The sequence below is a fragment of the Serinus canaria genome, chromosome 26, assembly GCF_022539315.1.
Source record: "Serinus canaria isolate serCan28SL12 chromosome 26, serCan2020, whole genome shotgun sequence".
Classification (NCBI taxonomy): domain Eukaryota; kingdom Metazoa; phylum Chordata; class Aves; order Passeriformes; family Fringillidae; genus Serinus; species Serinus canaria.
Genome location: NC_066339.1, coordinates 1,693,039 through 1,719,800, shown reverse-complemented (window position 1 = coordinate 1,719,800; position 26,762 = coordinate 1,693,039). Strand labels below are relative to the sequence as shown.

The following is a 26,762-nucleotide window of genomic DNA, read 5'->3' as shown; positions in this document are numbered from 1 at the left end:
AGATTGAAAATAGAATAAAAGTTTTTAAAACGCCTCTCAGTTGCCCCATCTCTGGGTCAGAAAAGGGCTTAATCCGACATGTGCCAACAGCTCCCGGCGGGGCTCAGGGCGGCTCAGGGCTGTGCGAGCCCAGGGAGGCTGCGGGGATGCCCTGCCCAGCCCGGCCCGGCGGCCCTACCCCTCGGGTTCTAGGGTGTCCCAGGCACATGTTCGTCCTGGAGATCCCCGCTAGATGGGCCCCGCGGCCTTGCGCTCCCTGCACAGGCTCTTCTGCACCGGCAGCTGGGGAATAGGGCTCCTGGCTTGCACTTGGATTTTAGGGGAAAATGACGGCTGAGTGAGAAGAGGGATCTGCCTCACACGGAAACGGGGCTGGACCCCGCAGCAGTAATTATTCACTCTGATTTGCACGGCAGAGTGGTGTAGAAGGGGGCAGATTGCTAATTTAACCCTAGTGGAGGCTGCCCTCGGCCATGGCAGGGGTGTTAGGATGAGATAATATGTAAGGACCCTTCCAACCCAAGCCATTCCATGATTTTGTGAACCCCTTCACAACCGAGGGCACCCTCCTCCAAAGGATATCAAAACTGGCTGCAGCAGCTGCAGGAGTTGCTCTCCCTGCCCCGGGCTCCCCAGTCACTCCTTTCTGGCCCCCAGTACAGCTGGCTGCACACCTGGCAAGCATTTCCTGTGAGACAATTCCCTTCCCGGCAGAACGACCCCACAGAGGCAGGGAGAGGAAGCCCTGAGCAAGGCAGCGCAGTGCCCTGGGTGGAGCAGCACCCTGGGGTGCCCAAGGTGGGGTGGGGCACAGCTGGGCAGTCACAACAGCTGTAACATCTGTGCAACAGGGATACCATTTGCTTTGGAACACTAGATTGCTGCAGTTAATTTTCTGACAGTGTAGAAAACCCCAGGAAAACCCCCATGAATAACACTTCTGATGCCTCAGTCCCCTGCTGGGGAAGGTGCTGATAACCTCAGCTCAGGGGTTACCATACCATTCATCCAGTCAGGCTTTCCCAAGCCCAGCAGGGCTTGGCAGGACATAATCTAGCCTAGTGATGCCTTAGGTGTTAGCTTTTATATTTTTCAGATTCTATTCTGCTTTAGTGTTTAAGTCTAGGCTTCATGTTAGGGGATAGTAAACTCTCTCCACAGAATAGGTAGACAAAACAATTCCTTCTCTAGTCGGGCGCCAAGGACAAATGATCCAGATCTCAAGACCAAGAGCATAAACAATGTGGAATGAAGAGAGAAAAACAATAAGGATGGGACTTCATGGGCTGGAGCTGTAATTGGACAATTATCTCCAATATGCAAATGGACCAAAACTTATAAAAGTGAGAGACCCCATGACCTGTTATCCATTTTGTTATCATTTTGGGTTGTGCTGCCCAAGGTGGATCTGTTTGAGACCTCTTAACAAATCCCTATTTTATTCTTTAGGGATTCTCTGTTCTAGGTCAGCCTTCACAAGGCATCACCAGTCTGGTTGGGTTCCTGCATCCCCAGACATCCTCCACACCCTGCATGCAGGATTTACCTCCTCAAGGCTGAGCAAGTGGTTGTTTAAGTTAAGCCATGGGTTTCCTCTGTGCCTTCAGAAAAGCAAGCCTATAGGAATGTGCCTTTTGTTGACAGAGTGACAAAACTGTCTTTTGTGTCTTTAAAAAGGAAAAAAGCCTAGAAGTTTGTTTCTTCAATTAGCTAAAAAGACACCTCACAAGACTTTGGGGACTTCACCTCAAACTTCAGGATAACCAATTGGACAGGAGCTAAAAAGTCCCACCTAAGCAATTTACTAGAAAAAGAAGAGAACGAAGAAACAAATCGCTTTTGTGAGGTGTTTTACCAGAAGCAAGAACCTCTTGCATCTGGATGGGTTTTTCTCTGTAAAGAGTTTTGTTATTTTGCCTTTTATTAAAACTTTTCTGTTTCCAACACTATCACAGAAGCCATCCTGCTGATTTCATGCCTTCTAAGGTAGCTGAGCTGTCTTGGGTGTGATATAGATCTCCAAGAGCTTGTGAGACCAGGCTCGAGGAGACCATATATCACAAGCCTGAGCACTTTTTGGGTTCACCATGATTCCCTGGAGCTCTGAGACTGGGGTGTGCAGCCAGTGAAATGGACCCAGCCCCGAAGGCCCTACAGCACCAGTATCACATAGTCCAGGTGTGCACCAGCTGCAGGTGAAATCCTGCCGAGGAGGGGCTGATGGGATAAGGGCGGGGGGAACTGTCCTTAAGAGCTGGCCAGAGCTGGCTTCTCCATCTCACCCTGCAGGATGTGATTCGGCAAATGCACATTGCCCCGGGCAGCCCGGCTGCTTCCCTGTGCAGGTGGGGACCTGCGGACAGAGCTGAGCCGGGACAGAGCAGAGCTGGGGACAGAGCTGAGCAGGGACAGAGCAGAGCCGGGGACAGAGCTGAGCCGGTACACGGTGCGGGTGGGGACCTGGGGACAGAGCTGATCAGAGACACGGTGCAGGTGGGGACCTGGGGACAGAGCTGAGCTGGGGACAGAGCTGAGCCGGGACACGGGTGCTGCTCTGTCGGAGACAGCGCCTAGCCCGGGCAGCCTGTCCCACCCCCAGCCCAGCCCGTGGCACGCCAAGCACTCGCCCAACTCCCCGTGTGCTGGGTAAAGAGGGAACAGCTGCAGGGGCCCTCAGGAGCCGGGACAGCACCCAGAGCCAGGCCGGGATCTAAATTTAAACTCATGCTTTGTGTGTTTGTACATGCGAGTGCAGGCCCCAGCCCCCACTCCCCCAGCACCTCCCCTGCTGCACGGAGGAGACAGAGCCCGAGGAGCTCCAGCTGGCTGGGACCTGGGGAGGGGGGCTCCACTGCAGGGCAGGAGGGGAACAGACAGCTAGGGGAGCAACACCATGGAGCCCTCTTCTCCCCAGGGTGATGTGAAGAAGAGGCAACAGAAGGAGAAGTCCAAGAAGCCGGCACCACCAATAGCTCCTCGTCCACCCAGGGCTCTGTTCTGCCTAACCCTGGAGAACCCCCTGAGGAAGGCCTGCATCAGCATCGTGGAGTGGAAGTATCCTGTGGCTGCAGGGGCTGGGAGCAGTGTGTGTGTGCCTGTGATCATGGCAGGGCTGCTGGGGAGAGCTGGCAGCCTGTTTCAGCTTGTGCTGTCCCACCAGGCCTGCCGAAGGCAGCGAGGCACCCAGGGAGCCCTGCAGGATGCATGGCAAAGGCAATGGCTCTGCTGGCTGGGAAAAGCTGGGCTGGGGAGTGGGTCAGGCCTTTGGGGGCGTGACAGGGACAGGCAGGGACAGCCTGGGGCAAGGGACTGGGGAGAGTGAATGTGTTGTGTGCATTTTGTGCTGGGGAGACAGACTGCTGAGAGGGGAGGGGGTTTGGTGTGGCAGGAGGGGCACAGTGCCCATCCAGGGGTGGGGATGGGGTCAAGCTGGGGACAGTGTGATACTCTGGGGGTTTGGGGGTGGTAGCAAGACCCTGGTGAGCTGTTTGGGATGGTTCTTTGTGTATATCACAGTCTGATCCCACAGCTGTGCTCTGCCCTGGTGGGGGGCCTCCCCCAAATCCTTGCTGACACCATTGTCCTCTCAGCTCCCCTTCCCATCCCTCCCTGGTACTGCTGTCACAGGTGAAGGCTTTTTGTGGGTGCTGCTGTTCGGAGGGATAGTCTTTCTTTGTGCCTTTGGCTTAGTGTTGTAGTTTGGGTGTTGCTTTTTGACCTTTTCACTGGGGCACTGCAGCTCAGAAGTACCAAGATGTCATGTTTCTGCCATGCATCCAGGAACTAGAACTTTGTTCACCTATATTTTATGTAAATGAAGAGAGTGGGAGATGAAATATTTCACTTTGATTTCAGCAAAACATTTGGGCTGTATCAAAAATGATGGACTGGGCAACAGAATCGAGTTCTTCTCCCACATCTTTTCTCATTTTAGTTGCTGAACCTTATCTGAGTGTTCCTGGCCTTGCCAAGATTGGCCTGGCTCCTGGCCAGGCTTTTCTCTGGGAGGTGGCTTGGTCACCTTAGGCTGGCTGTGTTGCTGTGGGGACACCAAAACCATGCCCAGAGATGCTGCTTTGTCCAAAGCCCTGTTGGCAGGCATGAGGGCATGCTCACAGCTCTGGTGGTGCTGGAGTTTGAGACCTCTTTCCTTTACTGCAAGGGGACTCTCTGTCCTCCAGAGAGTGGGAGCAGAGCCAAAATTGGGCAGTTCTCATTTTCTGTGTCTCTGGCAAGAGAAATGATAGTTCTGTGGGCACAGAAGGGAACTGTGCCTGTGTCCTAAATGGGCACTGAGAAAGGAGGAAAGTTGTGTGTGTGCCTGAGTGGCAGGGGAGGTGTGGCATTCACATGCTCTGAACAGAGAGAGGCATAATTGTCTCACAGGATTTTTCCTGGAGAAACACAGAGAGAAAAAGAGAAAACGATTCTTCTCTCTATTCTCTGCTCCTGTTGTTTTTACACATGTAAAATATGTTAGGAAAATTGTTTACCTAAAGAGAATTAGTAATTAAATTCTACTAAAGAGTATTTTATTTCCTTAATCAATTAAAAAAAACTGTACCTAACTGTCTAGAGACAGTCACAAGATTTTTCTTTAATATATATATTTTATATAGTATAATATATTATTCTTTTAATATCTCTTTAGTATAATATCTCTTTAATACAATATAGTATAGTATAATATCTCTATAATGTAATGTAATATAATATTCAGCCTTCTAAGAACATGGAGTCAAATCCTCATCTCTCACCTTGTCCTGGGGACCTCACAACACCAAAGGGGACAAGTGGGTGCCCCCCAGCAGGGTGGCATGTGCAGGTGGCTCTGACCTGTGCAGGACAAACGATCCAGGGAATCAGGTTTCTGCAGTGCCTGCCTGTATTTATACCCAGCTGCACCTGGCTGCCCTCACTCAGGGATCAGGGTATGTGACAGGGTCGGGTCGTTCCAGTTCCTCTGGGTTATTATGGTCTGCAGGGCCATGCAGGCTGCCAGGGGGAGATCAGCTGTGGCCCTCTTGTCTGGGGGTACCTGGGTGTTGTATTTTCTGGGACCCCCGTTGTTGGAAGGAATGATGAATTCGATTCCATGTTCTTAGAAGGATAATTTATTATTTTATGATACTATATTATGTAAAAGAATAGTCAACTGAACTATTCTAAAGAATGCAGAAAGGATACAGACAGAAGGCTAAAAGATACTACTGAAAAACTTGTGACTCTCTCTTCAGAGTCCTGACACAGCTTGGCCCCAATTGGCCAATGAGTCAAAACAATTCACAGCAGAAACCAATGAAACAAGGACCTGTTGGATAAACAATCTCCAACCACCTTTCAAAGCAGCAAAACGCAGGAGAAGCAAATGAGATAATATTGTTTTCCTTTTTCTCTGAGGCTTCTCAGCTTCCCTGAGCAAAGGGATTTTTCCAGAAAATATGACTGCCATACCTGGGCTGTCGGTTCTGTGTGGCAGTATGGGTTCCTGTTCCCTGGGCCCATCACTGCTGTGTGGCTGCTGCTGTCAGAGCACAAAGCTGGGCCACAGGGGTGGGCCAGGGTTTTTTTCAAGCAGTTGAAGGGTAGGGAGCATCACTCCACTCAGTCCAGGGTGCCTGAAAGGCTGACTTGAGGCAGAGGGCATTTTGTGCTGAAATTTGCTCACATCTAAAAAAAACCATGTTCATTAGAACAAGGAAATGGAATGTTCTGCAGTTTACTGGGTGTTGTGTGCAAGGCAGTCCAACAGCCTGATGGTTGTTGGGACGTGTCTCACTTTGTGACACCACCCTGGTTTTTCAGGTCATTCTGTAGCCAGGAGAATTTCAAGGCAGATGGGTGAGGATTCTGGGCACCCTGGAGGACCAGAGAGCTGCAAGACACAGAGGCCTAATTCCTGCTGCAAGGCAGATGTGGGGACCTTTGGATGATGTGTGGTGGGAGCATGCTGGACAGAAAGAAGTCGGATTGCAAGACAAGGAGATGAGGAGGATGCTGAGACTCTGTGTCAGTGGCAGGAAGCAGAGACACTGTACCCCATTATCCACATGTCTGATTTTTGGTTCAATCTGTCCCACTGCATTTCTGCCTCAGAACTGTGCCAGAATCACAGGGAGCAAGTGGATTCCAGCTCCAGTTACAGGAGCTCCAGTGGAGGTCACCCTTCAAGGAGAGTTTGTCTTAACCCTGCCCAAGCAGGCAGGGAAGCTCCAGGCCCCAGGCTCTGCCTCATTACCTGGACACAAAGGGGAGCAGCTTTCCCAGCTGATTTCAGTTTTTGAAGTGTTGTCAGGATGATGGATAGAAAGGTTCAAAAAAGGAAACAAAGGCTGTGATGAGCTCTGGACACAGCTGGCAGCACTCAGGCTGTGGTGCATGGTGCCCCTTGCTCTGTAATACTGGGCTGGACAGTGGCGTGGCCACTAGAGCCCAAGGCAGCCCTCAAGGGAGAATGCTGCGGAAACAGAGAGTGGGGATCCCTGGAGGGAGAGCCTGGCTGCAAATGAGGCCCTGGAGACAGAGTCTAAGCTCTTTGGAGGTTTGAGGAAGGTGAGAGCTGAAGCTTCTCCAAGAGGTTTCAAGGCCCAACAAAGCAGTGACAGCAGCAGGAGCCTGGGAGTGACGAAGTATCTGTCCCAGGGTCTTCATTGGAAACAGTAAAGTCATCCCTTTTATTCTGTTTGGGCCCTTTTATTTACAGGGCCCAAACAGCACAATTTCCACCTTGAAGGGGGTGGGACAGCACTCCAGCTGTGCTCAGTCCTGGGGACAGTCACAGCAGTACTGCCCGTCCTGGGCCACCAAGGCTGTGAGGACATCTGGGGTGTTCTGCCACAGGAGCCCCTGGATGAGCTGCCTTGCCCCTAGATACCTTCATCCCTGTGAGACCCGAGCAGCAGGAGTTTCCCTCATGGATGCCAAGTGCAGAGGGAGCTGGGGCCTGCCTGCTCAGGGGGGGATGCTTGGGTTCATGTCATAGCTGAGACAGAGACAATACAGAGCAACACTCCATTTTCAGAAGGCTTCAAACTGTTTTTATTCTAGCATGCTTGCTTTTTATACATTCTTACAAAACTCATGGGTTTACTCATTGGTCACGAGAGACAAAGTGCTCATTGGAATAGGCAGTTGCAGGTTTCTCTTATTTATCCTTCTTTGTTCCTTGGTTTCTATGGTAGAAAATTCTTTCAGGGGTAAACATAGATCCTCGTCTCGAACTTCTCTGTGGCTCACAGGAGTTGCTGTAAAACCTCTTCCACAGGTTCAGTGTCTACATTCTGCAAAAGGCTCCTGGCCCTTCAGGGTGGTTCACTGAAGGATGAGGAGGGGGAAGTTGCCACCTCTCCCATGCCTTTGTCCTGTGGCAAAGCTGAACCTCTGCAGTGGCCATGCATTGAGTGTCCTGGCCCTGCAGCCCCTGAGGATGTGCTGAGGCTGCGGTCTGGCTGCTTTCTCTGTGCTCTGCCCCTGTGGAGGGGTTGGCTCTCCACACCCACCCAGGAAGGGCAGGGCAGGGCTGGGGTTATTCTGCTTTTTCTTTCCTGTCTGCACTCCTTAACGCTTCCTCTTAGACCCTTCGAGATCATCATCCTCCTCACCATCTTTGCCAACTGTGTTGCTCTGGCCATCTACCTGCCCATGCCTGAGGATGACACCAACATTGCCAACTCCAGCCTGGTAAGGAGCACTTGGAGCCCTTCCTGCAGCCCTGAGGGCTCTGTGGGGCTGGTGGCTTGAGGTGACATGGCTGCAAGGTGGCACGAGCTGCTCTGGGGCCATCGGCTGCCCCAGGGGAGAGTCAGGCAGTGTTGGTCCAGCCAAAGCTGCTGCAGTCAATGGGAGGCAGGGGTGGGAAGAAATGACTGCAAAATGGGTCTTCAGGGGGGCTGAAAGCACCTCTGGGTGAAGATCAAAGGCAGCAGGTTGTGTGTGGAGTACACATGAAGGAAGAATTGATGCCAATGAAGGAAAAAATTTCCTCTGATTTTTTTATCACACTTTCACAAGGAAACATCCTGTTCCAGAAAGGCTCAAATGGTTTATTTCAGCATTTTGGAATAAATTTTTCTGACCTTTCCTTTCAAAAAAATTTTTTATTTTTTATTTAAGAGGGAAAAAACCTGTTTCTGTTAGGCAGAAACTCCTTTCCAATCATTATTCCATATTCTTCCACAGTTGCTCCAGTTTTCCTGGAATAGGATGTTTTGATGTGACCCAGATCAACAGTTTACACTATTTTTAGATTGCCACACCTTTCTACTCTTCAGATCCCCACTGTGGTTCAATCCACATTGATTTCCATTGAGAGACTGATTATAATGACTGAATCCAAACATCTCCCTTTTAATGAAATGGGGTTCCAGGACTCCTCAGGGTGAATGCCCATGGAGGGTGAGATCCTGGGGTGTTCCTCCAGCCTCCTGGCTGGTCTGACCAGCCTCCCTGACCCCTTGGGCTGGTTTGGGGTTCTTCCCTGGCTGGGGGGCACAGCAGGTTTGGTAGATGCTGTTACCTCAGGGGAGGGATAAAAGGGGCAAAGCAAGGCTGGGGCAGGTTGACCATGGGGACAGAGGGGATGGAAGTTCCCTCTGGGAGAGGGCTTGGGATGTGGCTGAGCCCTGTGGGGGCAGAGCTGGGGGAAGCCCAGGTGTGTGTGGGGGTGAGGGGTGAAGTGGCCCTGGCCTCACAGGGCTCCCACAGGGGCTGATGCTGCCCCAGGAGCTTTCCCATGAGCAGAGGCACATGGGCAAGGACCAAGTGATGTAAATTCATTGCATAAATGAACTTCCATCTCTTTTTATTCCTTGTCTATTGGATTACTTATGCTATAGCCTACTGGGGGGTGTTTCAGCCCGTTGCCACAGCAATAGGTGTCAAGAGCCAGGTAGCCCCAGGCTGCTGTTCTTTCATTCCTGCTTGATGTCCCTTTGTCACCACGTTCTGCTGGCTTTGTAGGAGCAAAGCCAGCTGAGAATTTAGCCAGGCACCCATCACCTGGGGCATCAGGCTAAGCTTAGCACAGGCTTGATGTTGGAACCCTGGATATTGAGAATTTCAGACTTTCTGTGCTGACAGGCACTGACCCCCAAGAGGGGTTCTGCACTGACCTGAGGCCGTGGAGAAACTTCCAAAATGGAATGACAGAACTGGGATTGTGGGTGTGGAGTTTGAATAGAAATGTGTAATATCACAGGGTGGAAAACTTAGAGTTTAAGGTTTTAGAATACAGAAATAGATATAAAGCAAGATGGAGGTTTTAGGGCAGAGGCTGCTCCTTCTTCTTCACCTTCTTCTCCATGGGTTTGGGTGGTTTTATGTAATTGGATAAAAAAGTCCACATTGTGGGGCACAGGTGGTTGGTTATTGGGTTAAAAGTGAAAATAATTTAGGTGTCATTTTTTAATTGGACAGTTTATCCTTAACAGATCTTATAGAGAGAGAGACAGGGCTCCATTTTTAGTTTGTTAGAGTGAAGTGCTGTAGAACTCAGGGTTTGTGAGACTGTGACAGAGATAAGAACTAATAAACATCTGAGTCCCAGCAAGAAATACCATCTCACACATTTAATCCTGACCTTGGCAGAAAAGAAGCAGAGAATCCTCAGCCTGCAGGTAGTGGAGAAAGGCTTGTGGAGGCATTTTCCTGCAGCAGAGAGGTGCTGTGATGTGTTTAATCTCTCCCTGTTCCTTTTCTGTCTCTTCATTGCTCAATGGTATTTGAAGAAGGTTGAGTTATAAAAGACATTGAAATTATTGAGAAGGCAAAATGTATGACGGGAAACTGAGTCAGGGCAGTGAGGACATTGCCCCATGTTGTTTGTGTGTGGAAATCAGAAAAACAGATCTTCCACAGACACTGAAGGGTTTGATTTGCAGCCTTAGGAGAAGCTTGAGTTGAAGTAAAAATACAATACACAGACATTAAGTAGAAAAATAATAAAATTTATGAAACGATGAAATTTATAGAAAACCCATAAAATTTATGAAACTATTTAATTTATATAAACTATAAAATTTATAGAAACTATGTTTCTATAGTTGTAAGTAAAAATATGCCTTAAGTAAGTGAGAAACTGTATTGATAAGATGGTGAAGAGTTTAGAGTGTAGTAATAAAATAGTATGGAATAGGCTGGGAGTTTAGAAGTTATAACCTAAATGCATTTGTGTACATGTGAGACAGAAGCCATTGGATAAAATTATCAGCAGTGCAGTAGAATTAAGTAAGGTGATAGGTCAGAAAAGCAAAATAAGCCCTGTAACAACTGTCCATTGGGTTAGAAAGTTCTGTATTGCCTTGTAACAAAGAAACCTGTGACTACTCTTGAGCTATGGCTGAGTGCTTGCTCCTCTAAAATCTCACAGCCTCTGAGACTGATGTTTATCTGAGCAGTAAATCATTCTTAGCCCCAAATAGTCCCATCCCTCCATGAAAAGCAGTGACAGTGATATTGGGGAGGCAGGACTGAGGTTCCCTCTGGTCAGGGCTCGGTGCTGAGGGTGTGCAGGGCCTGCCCAGCCCTGCAGCCCAGAGCAGGGACAGCCACTCTAAAAAGCTTTAAAGCTGAGAGCTCCACAAGGGTTTCCTTTCTGGGCTCCCTAAAACAGAGGCTGGACAAAACTAAGAGAATAAAAAGCAGATATATTTATTGAAGGGCCTTCAGGTACATTTTGGGCAGAGGAAGCCCCCCAGGGGCTACACCCAAAATGGAGATGGATTTTTCACACTTTTATAAGTTTGGTCCTTTTGCATATTGGGGGTTAATCTGCCAATTACAGCTTCAGCTAATGAAGTCATTGACCCCAAGTTTGGTCTCCCCCAACTCACTTTTGTTTCCATCTCAGGGCCTGAGGCAGTGAGGTGTCCTTGATTGCCTGGCCTGGAGGGGAATTGTTGTGTCTGACCAAAATGGAAAGCAGCAGCTCACACTGAATATGAAATTTAGAGTTATACACTAAAGAATTACAGGATTACAAATAGAGGAAAAACATAAAAGCTGAAATCCTAAGGCATCACAAAGAGAATCTCAGGAGGAGAGGATTCCTAGGAGAGCTCTACTGCCACTGCCTTCGTGCAGGACTGGAAAACTGCAGAGCAGCCACTCTGAGTTTCCATGACCAGCCAGGGAAGAGTTGCAGTCAGAGTCTACACTAGGTTTAGAATTAGTCTCATGAAAGCTTGGTTAATCAGAACTCATTTATGGGGGGTGAAAAAATGAAATACCATAAAAATGAAAATAATGAAATAACCATATGCATATCTTTTCTAAGAATCCATTTTGCTCTGTCCTGGAAGAAGTACAGTTGTTCCATTTTAACACATTTCATTATTACTCTTTCTATATTGGATTTCTTTTGAACCAGAAGGGTTTTTAAAATCCTGTTTGTATCTGATTTTGTCTTTTTCTAATGGAATCACAACATTTGCTTCAACCCTGATGAAATTATTTTGACTTTTGAACTTGTTCAACAATTCATAGCATTTATTTTCACTTTTACTTGAGTTTCCAGAGTTGCAAATCCCACTGTTTTTCACTGAAAACCTTACTGCAGGAGCAAGCAGCTTCAGAGTGTGTTTAGCAAGGCAGGTTATTCCCAGGGATTCACCCATGGAAGTACAGATGGCTGTGTGTGACCTGGCTGCCCGACCTCTGTTTATGAGCAGTGAGGAAATAAAGTCAAATTTAGAGTACAGTTCATCTCCCAGGGCAGCTGAGCCACTTCTGCAGCTCCAGTGGGTGTTTGACATGCTGCACACACTGAAATATCTGGTTTTCATAGAAACATGGAATCCTAATGTGGTTTGGGTCAGGAGGTTCATTCTATCCCCTGTCATGGCAGGGACACCTTCCACTGTCCCAGGCTGCTCCAAGCCCTGTCCAGCCTGGCCTTGGACACCTCCAGGGATCCAGGGGCAGCCCCAGCTGCTCTGGGCACCTGTGCCTGGGCTTCACCACCCTCACAGGGAAGGATTTTTTCCTAATATTTAAATGTACTGTTTGTCAATTTAAAGCCTCTTTTTCAGTTTTAGTGGGACTCAAGGGTGAGGGAGGCCACCCTGTCAGACCACCCAAAAGCAGCTGTCCTGAGCCCTATGGGATTTGTAGGAATGTCCGATAGGACATGGGGCTTAGGGAGTGGGGGACAGAGCTGGAGCTCAAACTGTCAAGAAGACAATTTAAGTACCACAGGTGTGCTACTTATTTAAATCTTTAATTTAAGTAGCCCTGTGTGCAGGCACGCTGCTGGTGTTACACACTGAGGTATTTTTGGGGTCCCCTGTGGCAGGAAGGAAATGATGAATCTGACTCCATGTTCTTAGAAGGCTAATTTATTATTTTATGTAGTTTTTTTTATATTAAAGAATGCTATACTAAAACTATACTAAAGAATAGAGAAAGGATACTTACAGATGGCTTAACAAGATACTAATAAAAACTTGTGACTGTTTCCAGAGTCCTGACACAGCTGATGGTGATTGGTCACTAAGTAAAAACAATTCACATGAAACCAATTAAATAACCATCTGTTGGATAAACAATCTCCAACCTCATTCCAAAGCAGCAAAACACAGGAGAAGCAGTCAGATAATTATTGTTTTCATTTTTCCCTGAGGCTTCTCAGCTTCCCAGAAGAAATCCTGGCAAAGGGATTTTTCCAGAAAGTATGACAGTAACACATATAATGGTTTTAGGGATTTTAGGTAGCACAAATGTTTGATGGCAAGCAGCATGCCTTCTGAAAACCCCATTTTGGGTTGTGTCTCAGCCCTGGGGTGGGGGGATTCCTGTGTTTCTGAAGCCTGGACAAAGCCTCAGGTACAATTCAGTGACAGGAATGTGGGTGTGTGATACAGTTGTAGGGATTCTCAGCTGTGATTACCTGTAATTACCTGTGAGTCCTGTGTGATGTCTGTCACCCAGGGCTGTGCCATCTCAGGAACACTGGAGCAGTTGCTTTTGGGCAGCTGACTGGTGTCCCACAGTCCCTGAGCAGGGTTTGCTGTCCACTGCTGGTTTTCAAGAGCTACTGGGCTCTGTGCCTGGAGGCTGGCATGGAGAACAGTCGTGATTGCATGTGGCTTTCCTAGAGCTTGGGGTCACCCTGGATCGCCTGGAGTCTTCCAGGAGCTGTGACAGTGGGCAACACTCCTGCATGTCTGCATGCACAGACTCAATAAAACTGCAGAAACTGCTGCTACTGGCACCTTCAGGGGTGCACATGCAGCTGTGTGAGCTACCCCTGCCTCCCTCTGTCTTGGTTTGAAAAGCCAGGTGTCTGCTAAGGAGGGCAGGAGCCTCCCCTGAAATAGAAAATGTAAACTATTTCCCTCTGAGTTGTTATAATTTTGAAATTAAGGAGCTCTCAGGGAAAGATATGGGAATAGGAATAACAGTTCTTTACTAGGAAAATTAAAAATACAAATGAAATAGCAAAAAAAAAAAAAAAAAAGAAAAAAAGAAAAGAAAAGAAACCACTGCCAGAGTCAGAGCAGGAGCTGACGCTCTGTGTGTCAGGGTGGTGGCACAGTCCCATCCCAGGGGGGCTCAGGGTGGTGGCACAGTCCCATCCCAGGGTGGCACAGTCCCATCCCAGGGGGGCTCAGCCCTCCTGCAGTGCCAGCTGTGGTTCTGCTGGAGCAGGGATCCTGCACAAGGGGGGAGTTTTCCTCTGCAGCTCCAGGGCTGCTGGAGATGGGCCTGCTCTCCCTCTGGGAATGCAGGGTAGCAGAAAGCTGCTCCTCTGGGAATGCAGTGGGCAAAGGCTGCTGGGCTGTTCCAGGGCAGATTGGATCCAGGTAGGAATGCTTGGCTCCTCCCCTGGGCACAGCATCTCCCCATGGGATGGTGGAATTTGATCAGCCCTGCAGGGACACTCAGTGGCCATGGACAGCAGAGATCTCCTGGAGGGAGGGTGGGCTGTGGGAGAGATAAAGAAAACTGCCCCATGAACAGCAGAGAACTGCCCAGCTCTGGCAGATGGGGATAGAATTCACACCCCCACATCTTGCAACCTAAGACAGGGCCTTATAAGAAAGATTGAGACAAACTTTTTAACAGGGTCTGTTGCAGTATGACAGAGAGTGATGGTTTTAAATAGAAAGAGGGTAGATTTAGATTAGTTATATTTTAAAAAATATACATTGATGGTGTTGAGGCCCTGGTACAAGTTGCTCAGAGAAGCTGGTAGTTTGTTGTTATATCCCTCCCAGGCTGGGGGAGAGTGGCTGGGGGCAGGGGGCTGCCTGTGCCTCTTTCTTGTCCCAAGTTTGAACCTTGCTGCTCCTCACTGGCTGCACCTGATACCCTTGAAGCAGCACTGTTCATCTGCTGTGGGCTTCTCAAAGGGTCCTCTGAGGAATAGCAATTTACCTTTTGATACTAGGCAAGGGGTTTTCAGGGGAAAATCCCTTCTAGTGAAAGACTGAGTCTGTTCTGCTGGAAAATCAGGGCATGGAATTGACCTATGCAGTGCTGGATCCTGACATCAGCCTAAGCAGCTGCATCCCACTCTAGGCTGGACCCTGACACTCACCAGCCCCAGCAGCTGCAGGGCTGCTGTAGCTTGCAGTGGGCTTTTCTGTTTTTCCTCTGCAGCTGGAGAGACACCCCACCACACCTGTGGCTGCTGGCATGGCTCTGCAGCCCTTCCATGCCTGAAATGATCCTCATGGCAGTTGTGTTTGCATGGGATTGCAAGGACAGGCTTTGGGGGACACTCTGGGGGGGCATTTGTCCCCTCAGAGTGGGAGGTGAGCAGTGTTGAGTTGCTGTAGCTAAAACCTTAAAGACAGAGGCAATGCCAGGATCTCTGCTCTTACCCTAGCTGCCCTCAGATCCAGCAAGAAATGGCATTGTGTGGGTGACAGTCATGTGGGGACACTCAGCACAGTCACTGCTTTTGGACACATTAATTGAGCCAGCAATGCTTCTCTCTTGAGCTCTAGCCCTGGCTTTGTAAAAGGAGAGGATTTTCCATTTGGCAGGGCATGGGGACCCCTCACAGCACTGCAGTATTCCCCAGTGAAGATCCACTCCCAGTTCAGTCTCAGAGAGAGGTTTCTGCCTTTCTGAGGGCAATTCCCTGGAGATCCTGAGCAGTGATGCTCCTTGTCCTTCAGGAGAGGGACCAGGAAACACCAGAAATATGAATATCCCTTTCCACCTGGCTGCTTCAGGAGGCTTTTAGTCCCAGTCTGGAAGGGACATTGTCAGCAAGGGCAGTGAGGGCAGTGACAGGCAGAGCCAGCTGGGCACAGGCAGCTCTTGGCTGTGCTCCAGGGACAGCTGAGCTGCCCTGGCCCAGCAGCTGCAGGGCTGTGCCAGGTCCTGCCTGGGAGGGGGTGCAGCCCCTCTGCCCAGTGAGCTCCAGGCCCATTTCTAGCTGGTTACTTTGCCAGGCAAATGTCTGGCGTTAAGCAGGAGTCCTTGAGCCCAAGGCCTCCATTCCCTGGGAGCTTCCTTCTCATCCCAGGCAAAAGGGGAGCCATGGTACAGCTGGCTTGTCCCACAGTGACGACCCTGTGTGGGGACTCCAGGACAGACCCAGCGAGCCCTCAGCTGGAGAGGATGAGAAGCTGTCAGTGCTGCCTGTAGGAGGAAGGCTGTGGGGGGAATGAGAGGGTGAGCAGCAGGGAGGAGAGCCAGAGAGGAGAAGTGCCCTGGGCCAGGCACCTTCAAGAGACTTTGCTGGAGCAGTTTGTAGGAACCAAAGCCTCAGGGCAGGGTCCTGGCAGGGGCCATTAAAGGGCTGGGGGCATCATGCTGCAGGCCAGAGAGTGGCATGTGGTGGCTCAGCATGCCACCATTGTCCCCAGGGTCCCCTTGGTGTGTGTAGGGCTGGCAGCAGGGGCTGGTCCAGAGTCACTGTGAGGAGGGGAGGTGACAGTCTGTTCTAAGGGAGCATTCTCTCCTGCTTGCCTTTGCAATCCCCAGGAGAAGATCGAATATGCCTTCCTCATCTTCTTTGCCATCGAGGCCATGCTGAAGATCATTGCCTACGGCTTCCTGTTCCACACAGACGCCTATCTCCGAAACGGCTGGAATGTGCTCGACTTCTCCATTGTGACTCTGGGGTAAGGAAAAGTGGGAAGGCTGCTGCTGTTCAGCTGGTGCCAGGCCTTTTCCACAGCTAGTTTTTGTGGTGATTGCAGTATGTTTGGGGACATCTCCATGACTAAGTTCATGGGCCCCCTGTTCCTGCTCTGACATGCCCTGGGATCCTCTCTAACTCTAATTTCTTCCTGTCTTAACTCCTTCATGCCTTGTAGGTCTCCTTGCCCTGGGGAAAGGGGCTGGCCTGGGGTCCTCCAGGGTTTGCATGTGGGGTGGGAGCTCCCTGGCTGTAAGCAGTGGAGCTGAGCCCAGGAGCTGGCCTTGTCAAGAGCTGCCCCTGGGTGAGGCTGAGCACGGCTGGCAGACCTGACCTTGCTTTGCTGCCTGCAGAGCCCTGAATCCTTAGCTTCGATTTCTGAGTCTCCATTCTCACGCCCTTCTCTTTTTCCTTGTTCTCCCTTTTGTTTCTCCTTCCTCCCTCCCGTCCCTGTGCCCTGGCTCTTTCAGGCTCATCACCATGACCCTGGAGCAGGTCAATGTGAAGCAGGCAGGGCCCTCGGGAGGAAAAGGCGGCTTTGACGTGAAGGCGCTGCGAGCGTTCCGCGTGCTGAGACCCCTGCGCCTGGTGTCCGGAGTGCCAAGTGGGTGCCAGTCCCTGCTGCCACCCGGGGCTGGGGCTGGATGGACCCTCTGGGCCTGGCCAGGCTGGGGAGCCATGGGACAGCCTTCTTGTGGTTGCTGGATTGAGCCCAGCCATGAGGAAGTTGTAGAGGAGGCATGGATTCCTGCTTGTTCCTGCAGCTGGTGGTTGTCCGTGGAATTTGCAGGCAACCCTGACAAAGGAAGAGATGAGAATCTTGACTCCATGTTTCAGAAGACTGATTTATTATATTTAAAATGCTATACTAAAACTATACGAAAGACAGAGAAAGGAGACATCAGAAAGCTAGAAGGGAATGAATAATAAAATGCTCTTGTGACTGACCAGAGCATGTGATTGGTCATCAAGTAAAAACAATTCACATGGAACCAATCAAAGATGCACCTGTTGGTAAACCATCTCCAGACCACATTCCACAGCTATCAGATGGCTATTGTTTACATTTCATTTCTGAGGCCTCTCAGCTTCTCAGGAGAAAAATCCTAGGGAAAGGATTTTCATAAAATACGTCAGTGACATTTGTCAGCCCTGGGGAGCTGCAGGGTGGCACACACCTGGCTGCCTCTGTAGCTCAGTGGCACTACCTTTGGGTGGCCAGGATCTCGCTCTGGTTTCTCAGAGCAGGGATCTTCTGTAAATCATGTGAATACAGCCAGGATGAGAGCACCAGAACAGAGATTGGCATGAAGCAGCCTTCAGCACTGCCTGGCTCTGTTGTGCCCTTCCACATGCTTTCCTGGTGGGTAGAAGTGAAATAGGGATCTCCTTGAGCCAGGTCTCATAAGCTCTTGGAGATCTGTATCACATCCAAGATAGCTCAGCTACCTTAGAAGGCATGAAATCAGCAGGATGGCTTCTGTGATAGTGTTGGAAACAAAAAAGTTTTAATAAAGGGCAAAATAACAAAACTCTTTACAGAGAAAAACAGAGGTAGGTGCTAGAGGTTCTTGTTCCTGGTAAAACACCTCACAAAAGCAATTTGTTTCTTTGTTCTCTTCTTTTTCTAGTAAATTGCTCAGGTGGGGCTTTTTGGCTCCTGTCCAATTGGTTATCCTTAAGTTTGAGGTGAAGTTCCCCAGGTCCTTTGAGGTGTCTTTTTTGCTAATTGAGGAGAGAAACTTCTGGGCTTTTCTGCTTTTTAAGGAGATAAAAGATAGTTTTGTCACTCTGTCAACAGGGGCACATTCTTACATAGAAGAAAGGATTTCCTTCTTCAGAGATCTCAGTCCCGCCCCACCCGTGCCCCTCGTCCCTTGGCAAGGGGCATTTCAAAGGCTGCTTGTTGGGCTAGCAGGGATACAAGGTGCACCCAACACTGTTTAGGTTGACCTCCTCTCCCTTCATCTTTGTGCAGGCCTTCAGGTTGTCCTGAACTCCATCATCAAGGCCATGGTGCCCCTGCTGCACATCGCCCTGCTGGTGCTCTTCATGATCATCATCTACGCCATCGTGGGCCAGGAGCTCTTCAAGGGCAGGATGCACAAGACCTGCTACTACCTCGGGACAGGTGGAGCTGTGGTGGGGAGTGCAGCAGAGCTGTCTCTGTGTGGTGCTGTGAGACCTCAGGGACTCTGTGTTTGGCAGAAAGTGTGGGCTGGCCAGCATCAGGCCTTGGAGTGTGACTGAGGGATGTTGGAAACAGCACCCAGCTGGGTGTGAGGGGTGCTGACAGGGCCCTTTAACTGGTTTGAGCTGTGCAAGAAAAAAGTCTGGAAAAGTTCTGTTCTTTTCCCTCTTTCATTCTTCACCCACTTTTTTTTTGTTTTGCACGCTTAGAAACACTGATCTGTGAGTCACTTGTTCTATTAGTGTCCATGGCTTTCTGAGGTTTTAGCCCAACCCAACACATCAATCTTTTCCCGGAGGCACAAGCAGCTGTGAGCAAGCTCAGCCCTGGAGCACATGGGCTGTGGTGTCTTCTGCCTGCACACAGAGCAGTTGGAGCTGAGCAGGTCTCGGGTTTGTTGTTGCTGAAATGGCTTCTGAGGTATTAAAAAGTTTTTTTTCTTAGCCCCATGCTTGAAGAAGAAGTCGGGATTCCTAGGCTCTGGTTTTCAAGATTATTTTCTCTTATCTAATACATTCTTTTTAGACCTGCTGAGATCTGTCTGGGAGGTCAGGCTGAGGCACACTGACCACCCTTGGGGTGGTGTTAACTTTTTATACTACAAACTACCTGTACTTTATTTACAATAATTTTCCAATACCTATCACCTATGTTAGACAGTCTGTCTCTATCTTAAACCAATCTAAAAGTGTCACCATCCCAGCAGAAAATGGAGGACAATAAGAAGAAGGAGAAGGACAGGACACACCCAGATTCCTCCATCTTTCTTCTTGAACCCCCATCTAAATCCCCAAAATTCTACTTTTTTACCTTGTGATAAATTCACTATCATTCTACTCAAACCTTTGTGGCTTGTAAATCTTCACACAAAGTTGGTAATTGTTTCCATAGGTTAAAATCAAAAGCACAGGTGTCTTTGACTCCATGCCAAGGTCTCTCAGCCCTTTGCCAGGGTCTCGAGTCTTCCGGGGCAGTCAGAGGAGTGTCCTGAGAAGCAGGGAGCAGTTTGGAGGAGGAGAAAGTGTGGGCTGCTGTGTCTGGCCTGACCTGCAGCTCACACCTTGGCTTTGCTCCCCAGACGTGATTGCCATGGTGGGCTCAGAGAAGCCAGCGCCGTGCACCAGCTCGGGCCACGGGCGGCACTGCAGCATCAATGGCAGCGAGTGCCGCGGCGGCTGGGCCGGGCCCAACCATGGCATCACCCACTTCGACAACTTCGGCTTCGCCATGCTCACCGTCTACCAGTGCATCACCATGGAGGGCTGGACCGAGGTCCTCTACTGGGTATGTGCTGGGCTTTGAAACACAGGTGTCTGCTAAGGAGGGCAGGAGCCTCCCCTGAAATGGAAAATGTAAACCCCCTCCCTCTGAGTTGTTATCATTTTGAAATTAAGGGGCCCTCAGGGAAAGATATGGGAATAGGAATAACAGTTCTTTATTAGGAAAACTAAAAATACAAATGCAACAGTAAAAACAAACAAAAAAACCCACTTCTAGAGTAAGAACTGTCCCTGACCCCCTGGGTGTCAGGGTGGTGGCACAGTCCCATCCCAGGGTGGCACAGTCCCATCCCAGGGGGGCTCAGGGTCGTGGCACAGTCCCATCCAGGGTGCCGTCCATCCCAGGGTGGCACAGTCCCATCCCAGGGGGCTCAGTCCACATCCCAGGGGGGCTCAGCCCTCCTGCAGTGCCGGCTGTGGCTCTGCTGGAGCAGGGATCCTGCACAAGGGGGGAGTTTTCCTCTGCAGCTCCAGGGCTGCTGGAGATGGGCCTGCTCTCCCTCTGGGAATGCAGGGCAGCAGAAAGCTGCTCCTCTGGGAATGCAGTGGGCAAAGGCTGCTGGGCTGTTCCCAGGGCAGATTGGATCCAGGTAGGAATGCTTGGCTCCTCCCCTGGGTGGAGCATCTCCCCATGGGATGGTGGAATTTGATCAGCCCTGCAGGGACACTCAGTGGCCATGGACAGCAGAGATCTCCTGGAGGGAGGATGGGCTGTGGGAGAGATAAAGAAAACTGCCCAGTGAACAGCAGAGAACTGCCCCAGCTCTGACAGATGGGGATAGAATACACACCCCCATTTCCAACCTGAGACAACAGGAGATTGCTCCAGCTGCCACCTGTGAAAGGGTATGGGCCAGGCACAGCAGTCACTGGTGGATGCTCCTCCAGCAAAGCCCATGTTCTGCAGTCCTTGGAAGACAGTCATGCTGAAGCTTAGGCTTGGGCTGATGTTTAAATCTGCCCCCAAAATGTTTGGGTCTGGATGTAAACCAGACACAGAGTTCTAGGCAGCCAGGGCTTGGAGCCAGGTTTATGTGCCACCATCCCAAGTACTATTTTGGAGAGGGCAAAGATCCCAGAGTCTGTTCAGGGGCTCTGAGGGGAAACAGATGGAGGACAGTGCCTTCAGAATATTTCAGCTGCATCTCTCCTTGCCAGGTAAATGATGCCATGGGGAATGAGTGGCCCTGGATCTACTTTGTCAGCCTCATCTTGCTTGGCTCCTTCTTTGTGCTCAACCTGGTGCTTGGGGTGCTCAGTGGGTAAGTGCCACCCTATCCTTTCTGCCAGCAGAGGAGTTTTAACAGGTTTCAACTATACAAGGAAAAAGCCTGGAAAAGTTCTGTTCTTTTCCCTCTCTCATTCCTCACCTTTTTTTTTTTTTTTTTTTTTCACATTTAGAAGCCCTGATTTGTGAGCTAAGTTTTGTGTTAGTGTCCATGGCTGGCTGAGGTTTTAGCCCAGCTCTCCACACATCAAACTTTTCCCTGAGGCACAAGCAGAGCACATGGTCTGTTGTGTCTTCTGCCTGCACACAGAGCAGCTGGAGCTGAGCAGGAGCAGGCACCCCACGGCTGTGGGTCTGAACACTCCTCACCTCCAGCTCCCTCCTGCTATGAGCACACACAGTTTCCTCATGGCCAGCCTAAGGAGAACATCTCTGATGAGTGCAAGGCATCCAAGGGAAGGATTGTTAGTCTAATTACTGCTTCAGCAGCCTCGTCCAAGTACACCAATGAGCTGTCATCGGTCTGTTATGACAATCTAGGCCAAATTCAATTAGTGTTAATTCCCCCAGTAGTACAGTTAAAACCCGAGATGTTACACTCAACCTGCCATGCATTGCTGTGGGACTGCTACCACCCCACTTCTGTTGCTGGGAAATATGCTTTGTCCTGAGGAGTGAGAGGGGCTTTTCTCCTCAGGTCTGTGTAGGGTCTTTTTTATATATTTCAGTCCTTCTTTGTGCAAGTGCATCACACTCATCACTCTATTAGTTCACAGGAGTAATTATACCTTAATTACTTGGATTTGTTAGGCCTCTTTTATGACAAGAACCATGCACTGTAACATTAAAACAAATTGGGTGTTACTGGAACTAAAACAAGTTTAAAAGCACAAGATAAACCACAGGAACCTGATGCTTGTCTAGAGTTGACTGTAGCTGCAGGACAAGCTGGACTGTAGTTATCTGATCCTGGAGGAAGTTGCTGGCATGGAAACGTTCTGAAATGTTTTTACAAATACAACTAAATTATGTTTGAGATCAGGAAAATTATTGTTATAGTGTCTGAGACCGGTTACTAACACATGGCAACACTGGCATGGCTGGGCAGCAGGTCTACAGTCCTGTCAGACCCCAGAGGAGAAAAAAAGGAATTGAAAGAGAGCAGGAAGAGTGAGCAAGGGCAATGGCAGACCCGTCCTTTCCATGTTACCATGACAAGAGTGTCCTCTTTACCTGCCCTGTGATGAGCTCACCTTCTCCATATGGAGAGCTTTTTCCTCCTCAGGTGAGACCCCACTCTGATGGGGAACTGTTCTGGCCAGGTATCAGTTTGTCTGTCCAGCTGTAGCACCTGCAGTGAGAAGGTCCCAAAGAGCAGCAGTGGTGGGGAAGGACCCCTGCCTGCCATTGGGTGGGTGATGGGCCCCTATGGCCTTGCCAAGAAGGAGAAAAATCACTACAGCAGCGTAGTGGCAGTGTTGGTGTGTCTTGGTTAGAACAGTCAGGTGTCTGCTAAGGAGGGCAGGAGACTCCCCTGAAATGGAAAATGTAAACCCCCTCCCTCTGAGTTGTTATCATTTTGAAATTAAGGGGCCCTCAGGGAAAGATATGGGAGTAGGAATAAGAGGTCTTTACTAGGAAAACTAAAAATACAAATACAATAGCAAAAAAAAAAAAAAAAAAAAAGAAAAAAAAGAAAAGAAAAGAAACCACTGCCAGAGTCAGAGCAGGAGCTGACGCTCTGTGTGTCAGGGTGGTGGCACAGTCCCATCCCAGGGTGGCTCAGGGTGGTGGCACAGTCCCATCCCAGGGGGCTCATGGTGGTGGCACAGTCCCATCCCAGGGGGGCTCAGCCCTCCTGCAGTGCCAGCTGTGGTTCTGCTGGAGCAGGGATCCTGCACAAGGGGGGAGTTTTCCTCTGCAGCTCCAGGGCTGCTGGAGATGGGCCTGCTCTCCCTCTGGGAATGCAGGGCAGCAGAAAGCTGCTCCTCTGGGAATGCAGTGGGCAAAGGCTGCTGGGCTGTTCCCAGGGCAGATTGGATCCAGGTAGGAATGCTTGGCTCCTCCCCTGGGCACAGCATCTCCCCATGGGATGGTGGAGTTTGATCAGCCCTGCAGGGACACTCAGTGGCCATGGACAGCAGAGATCTCCTGGAGGGAGGATGGGCTGTGGGAGAGATAAAGAAAACTGCCCAGTGAGCAGAGAGAACTGCCCCAGCTCTGACAGATGGGGATAGAATTCACACCCCCATTTCCAACCTTAGACATGGTGGCAGGGTATTTCAGGGCTTCTCTACAAGGCCTGGCCTGGCACTGAGCTGTGGCTTCTTAGAGTTCCTGAGTTCCTCAGGCCATCCCCTGAGTCTCTGCTGCCTGCCTTGTCCTAGCGAGTTCACCAAGGAGCGCGAGAAGGCCAAGTCACGCGGAACGTTCCAGAAGCTGCGGGAGAAGCAGCAGCTGGAGGAGGATCTGAAGGGCTACATGGACTGGATCACCCACGCAGAAGTCATGGACAGTGATCGGGCCAGGGGAGAAGGTACCAGCTCTGCTTGCTCACAGACCCTCAGCCTGAGGGTTGGGTTCCTAGTGCTGACCACCTAGAGAGGCAAAGTGTGAGTCTTTGAAATGAGTCAAAGACTCAATTTCCCTGAAAACACACAGAACAAAATGCTTTGATTTCTGCAGGACAGTTTCCTTTCTCTCTTTTTACATTTCCTGAATAATTTAGTTGAATCTGACCCTAACTAGCAATAATTTATCCCTGATGGTAAATCTCCATTTCAACCACAGTGTTTAAAATTTGCAGACCACAAGCAAGGCCTGAGTCTCCTTTGGCAAGAGGGGCTGAAAAGGCCATGAGGAGTTTGTGCCCTTGGTGTGCAGGGATACAGTCAGGGCCACAAGCTCTCACTAGCAGATGCATTAATTTCTTGCCATCACTTGACAGTTTCAAGGGATTAAAAGTGGCCCAGGGAAGGAGGTGGATGTACAGGCATCTAGCCAAAAGCCCAGCAAAGTTCTGCCTTTGGAATTCCACCCCAGAGCCACAGGGTTTGCTGTGCCACCCTGCCTGGTGAAAGCACTTTTGATGCCTCAAGCTGAGCGATGTATGTGTGCAAAGAGCTTTGGTTAACAGTGGGACAGATAAAACACCTCTTCCAGAGCTGTGGCCCATGTTCTGTTCAGCCTTTGCTCAGATCCCAACTAGCCCCAGTTTTTCCTTGCTGGGGTACTTGTTGCTGTCTCTCTCTGGGCTGCTGCTGCTCCTGCAGGGGAGGAGTTTCTCACGCCTCATGCTTGGTTTGCACCTGACCCTAGAAGCCTTCTGCCCAAACTTGGGTTGCTGACTCCCTGGGATGGCACTGCTTGGTGGGGATTATTCACTTCTGATGGGGAAGCTCTTCCTGGTGTACTTGTGGAAGGGGTTCCCTCCCACATGTTCTTCCCAAGGGCTCCAAGGAAAACCTGTGATGTCATTCCCTCTAGGTATGATGCCATCAGATGAAGGAGGGTCAGAGACAGAGAGCTTGTATGAAATTGAGGGCATGAACAAGTGGATTCTCTTCTTGTAAGTATGCTCTGAACCATCTGCTTGCATGTGGGCTTCCACTGTCTCTCACTTGCTGGGCCTAGCTGGGCCAGGCTTTCCTGGTCAGCTCCCAGTTTTTGGCAGGGACTGGTGCTTGTGGGGAGATGTAAACATTGGGGTAGCAAACAGGGAATTTGGCTATGGTACTGGCAAAAAGCTCCTCAAGGTGGACAATGTCTTTGCTGTGGGACCAGGCTCTCAGCATCCTCCCATGGCCTGTGGAGCACAGTGTGTAATTTAGGACACTACAATTGCAATTTTCTCCCAATTACAGTGTAATTTGCAATTACACTGTGCCTGCAAGCCCCCTGTGAGAGGGGCTGGAGTGAAAATTGAGCCAGGAGGGTAAATGAGCTGCAGTGCCTGAGTGACTGCACTGAGTTCCAGGGGCAGGTTATGGTCCTCAACTCTTCAGGGAGGGAGCAGGGGTGGCTTTGCCCTGCAGGCCTGGGTCTGGCTCACTGCCATCTCTCCTGATCCTTTGCCGTCTCTCCAGCCGTCAGTGGAGGCGTTGGAACCGAATGTTTCGTAGGAAGTGCAGAGATGTGGTGAAGTCCAAGTTCTTCTACTGGCTTGTCATCCTGATGGTGGCACTGAACACCCTGTCCATCGCCTCTGAGCACCACTTCCAGCCAGAGTGGCTGACACAGGTGCAAGGTGAGCAAAGAGCCTGAGAGAGAAGGAGGGCCCAGGACACCCTGGTGCCCCAGAGAGCTGTGTGAGCTCCTGCTGTGAGTGCACAGCCACAGTGACACGGCACAGAGGCTGTCAGGCACACACTGAGCCTGCACTGAGCGTGTGTGCATGATCCTTGCTGTCCTACAGCTCACACTGACCACGCTCTGTACTCTTAAGGACAGTCTTGCATGGTGAACACACAGAGTGTGTCCATTGCCATCTCTGCACACATGGCACGCATGCATGCTGGGCAGCCACATGCATTTGTGCATGCATCCACACTGACTGCAGCTCCACACACCCAGAGGCACATGGAGCACAGGTGTGCACACACACACTCAGAGCTCAGCCCCACATACACACACACACACACACACACACACACAGAGACACTGAGAGGCACAAGGAGCACAGGTGTGCACACACACACTCAGAGCTCAGCCCCACGTACACACACACACACACACACACACAGAGACACTGAGAGGCACAAGGAGCACAGGTGTGCACACACACACTCAGAGCTCAGCCCCACGTACACACACACACACACACACACACAGAGACACTGAGAGGCACAAGGAGCACAGGTGTGCACACACACAGCTCAACCCCCCCCACACACAAACACACACACAGGCACACAGAGCACAGGTGTGCACACACCCACACATCCCCAAAGGCACATGGAGCACAGGTGTGCACACACACACAGCTCATTCCCAGAGGCACATGGAGCACAGGTGCACACACACACACACACACACACACACACACACACACACACACTGAGAAGCATACGGAGCACAGATGTGCACACACAGAGCTCAGCCCCACAGGCACACAGAGCACAGGTGTGCACACACACAGAGCTCACACTCAGAGGCACACAGAGCACAGGTGTGCACACACACAGAGCTCACACTCAGAGGCACACAGAGCACAGGTGTGCACACACACAGAGCTCACACTCAGAGGCACACAGAGCACAGGTGTGCACACACACAGAGCTCACATTCAAAGGCACACAGAGAGCAGGTGTGCACACACACAGAGCTCAGCCCCAGGTACACACACACCCAGAGGCATGTGAAGCACAGTTGTGCACACACACACACAGCTCAGCCCCACATACCCACACACAGCCCACGTGCCCACCCTGCATGCACTCATGTGCACTGTACAGGTGTGTGCTCACATGCACAAGCATGCAGCTACACATCACCCTCTCATCTTCCTCCCCATGTGGTCCCCAAAAAACAGCAGCTCAGGGCTCGGTGAGCCAGAGGAGGGTGAGCAGCTCTGCCCTCCTTCCCTGGCTGCCTGGCCATGCTGGGTTGAGGTCCCTGCTCTGACAGGCTGCATCTCCCACCCCAGACAATGCCAACCGACTGCTGCTGGCCCTGTTTGTGGCCGAGATGCTGCTGAAGATGTACGCGCTGGGGCTGCGCCAGTACTTCATGTCGCTCTTCAACCGCTTCGACTGCTTCGTGGTGTGCTCGGGCATCCTGGAGACCATCCTGGTGGAGCTGGGCACCCTGTCCCCCCTGGGCATCTCCGTGCTGCGCTGCATCCGCCTCCTCCGCATCTTCAAGATCACCAGGTAGGGGAGGGAGCTGGGTGGGTGGGGCTGAGCTGGGCTCAGTGTGAATTCCTGTGCTCAGTGTGCCTCTGGGTGTGAGCTCTGTGTGTGTGCGTGTGTG

The 26,762-nt window shown here is 50.5% G+C and overlaps 1 protein-coding gene across 2 annotated transcripts in view; it reads left to right on the top strand.

Moving 5' to 3' along the window:
• The window catches only part of CACNA1S (calcium voltage-gated channel subunit alpha1 S), a 63,463-nt gene that overhangs the window by 774 nt on the left and 35,927 nt on the right, over nucleotides 1-26,762 (top strand). The window contains exons 1-11 of one of the 2 annotated variants that reach the window (XM_030232345.2): nucleotides 2,762-3,054; nucleotides 7,575-7,680; nucleotides 15,937-16,076; nucleotides 16,564-16,697; nucleotides 18,072-18,224; nucleotides 19,363-19,568; nucleotides 20,723-20,826; nucleotides 23,180-23,328; nucleotides 24,279-24,360; nucleotides 24,878-25,038; nucleotides 26,437-26,662. In XM_030232345.2, the coding sequence (XP_030088205.2) occupies nucleotides 2,894-3,054; nucleotides 7,575-7,680; nucleotides 15,937-16,076; nucleotides 16,564-16,697; nucleotides 18,072-18,224; nucleotides 19,363-19,568; nucleotides 20,723-20,826; nucleotides 23,180-23,328; nucleotides 24,279-24,360; nucleotides 24,878-25,038; nucleotides 26,437-26,662 (1,622 nt within the window). In that variant the 5' untranslated portion in view covers nucleotides 2,762-2,893. Of the gene's footprint in view, nucleotides 1-2,761; nucleotides 3,055-7,574; nucleotides 7,681-15,936; nucleotides 16,077-16,563; nucleotides 16,698-18,071; nucleotides 18,225-19,362; nucleotides 19,569-20,722; nucleotides 20,827-23,179; nucleotides 23,329-24,278; nucleotides 24,361-24,877; nucleotides 25,039-26,436; nucleotides 26,663-26,762 lie in introns of those variants that run through there. The other variant, XM_030232347.2, reaches the window with a different exon arrangement.